This window comes from Belonocnema kinseyi, chromosome 8 (genome assembly GCF_010883055.1).
Source record: "Belonocnema kinseyi isolate 2016_QV_RU_SX_M_011 chromosome 8, B_treatae_v1, whole genome shotgun sequence".
Classification (NCBI taxonomy): domain Eukaryota; kingdom Metazoa; phylum Arthropoda; class Insecta; order Hymenoptera; family Cynipidae; genus Belonocnema; species Belonocnema kinseyi.
Window position 1 is genome coordinate 94,247,233 of NC_046664.1, and position 1,688 is coordinate 94,248,920.

The 1,688-nt window shown below is 30.5% G+C and overlaps 1 protein-coding gene across 1 annotated transcript in view; it reads left to right on the forward strand.

Annotated features, from left to right (window-relative positions):
* The window catches only part of LOC117178607 (vitellogenin receptor), a 59,546-nt gene that overhangs the window by 49,713 nt on the left and 8,145 nt on the right, over positions 1-1,688 (forward strand). Inside the window, exons 28-29 of the mRNA XM_033370031.1 lie at positions 847-1,075; positions 1,189-1,366. Coding sequence (XP_033225922.1) covers positions 847-1,075; positions 1,189-1,366 — 407 coding nt within the window. The remainder of the gene's footprint in view (positions 1-846; positions 1,076-1,188; positions 1,367-1,688) is intronic.

Below are 1,688 nucleotides of genomic sequence, written 5' to 3' on the forward strand. Positions count from 1 at the left end.
AGTTAAAAACGGTATGAGTAAAGTTGAAATCATAAAAATAACATTGGAAATGAGTAAATTCAGTTTATGGAAAAACGACAAAAGTTGCAATAAAATGTTTAATAACAAATTTTATTTCAAGAATGCACATTTTTTAACGGGACAATGAAACTACGCCTGTTTTAATACCAATTTAAGTAATAATTTGTTCGTTAAAGCCGAAGGAGCTTTAACAAAAGAGAATTCACAACCACCAAATTACTGTTGTCGATGCTTTAACGTTTAATTTTAGAAAGTCTGTAAACAAATATAGATCGAGCGCGAAGCGCGAGAACCAACAATCGCGCGCCCGAGGCGCTTCTTTGAAGGTTTAAAATTGAACTATTTGGTTAAAAAATTAACTATTTTGTTACAAATTTAATTATTTTCTTAATAAATAAACTGTTTCTTAAACTATTCTTTTTTTGGTCGAAAATTCATCTGTTTTGTTAAAAATTCTTTCTTTTTGTATCGAAAATCCTTCTTTTATGGTGGAAAAGTCATCTTTTATGGTTGCAAATTTATCTATTTTGTTTAGAAGTTTAACTATTTGGTTGTTAATGTAATTGTTTGTTTGAAAAGTAATTTTTTGGTTGAAAATTCATCGCTTTAGGTACAAAATCCGTTTTGGTTAAAATTCACATATTTTTTTACAATGCATTATATTTCGACTAAAAATTGTTTTATTCTCCCTTGCTTTGAGAGCATTTTGGGTACCTGAATTCACTTAGCATGAAACCCGTGTTTAGCTAACGACACTTAATGTCGATTAGAGAAGTTATGGTATTTTTAGAAGGAAATTAAAGTTTATTAAACTATTCGTTTCAGATTCTTCTTCTGGGGTCAAGGATCAGCCGACTTTTCAGATTCCGAGATATATCGTGCCGATATGACCGGCGCAAACGTAACTTCTATTATAAGTAGAAGATTATTGAAGGTTACAGGAATTACTGTCGATCATGTAAGATCTCGAATTTACTGGGCTGATATGGGGCGGCACCTCATCGAAGGCTCTAGTTTCGATGGGACGGATCGACAAGTAGTTCTTCAAGAAGGTGTAAGTATGGCATTTTGAAAATAATTTTTCAAACTGGATAAAGATTAAACCTAGGGTAAATCATGAAAAAAACATAAAGCAAAATTTAAACAAGTAAAACCATTCTTTTATAGATTCATCACCCTATTGATTTAAGTTTATTCGAGGATTATGTCTACTGGTTAGAAAGTGTCTACGGAAAACTACATACATGCCCGATGTTCGGTGGCGAACCATGTACTCAGATTAATTTAGGTTCACAGATTGGTCACAAATTTGTCGCCATCCTACAAAAGTCTAGACAACCAACCGGTAAGCTTAAAAAAAATGTAGAAAAAGTTTTAGATTCATTTATACTATAGAGAAAAGCTACCATTTCGATTAATTTGGATTTGGAGTATCAAACCCTCCATCTTTTCTGTTGTTTGACTTATTTTGTATAACCAACAATTTTTTTGGGTAAAAATACTTCAGAAAAAATACTTCAGAAAATATAACAGCGATTTTTAATCAACTATATTTGTATATTATACTATATTTTCTTCAAACTTTTCAACTAAATGATTTTAAACCAACATATTAAATTCGAAATTTGAACAAGTATATAATTTTACTTATAATTTTTTTCCAAAAC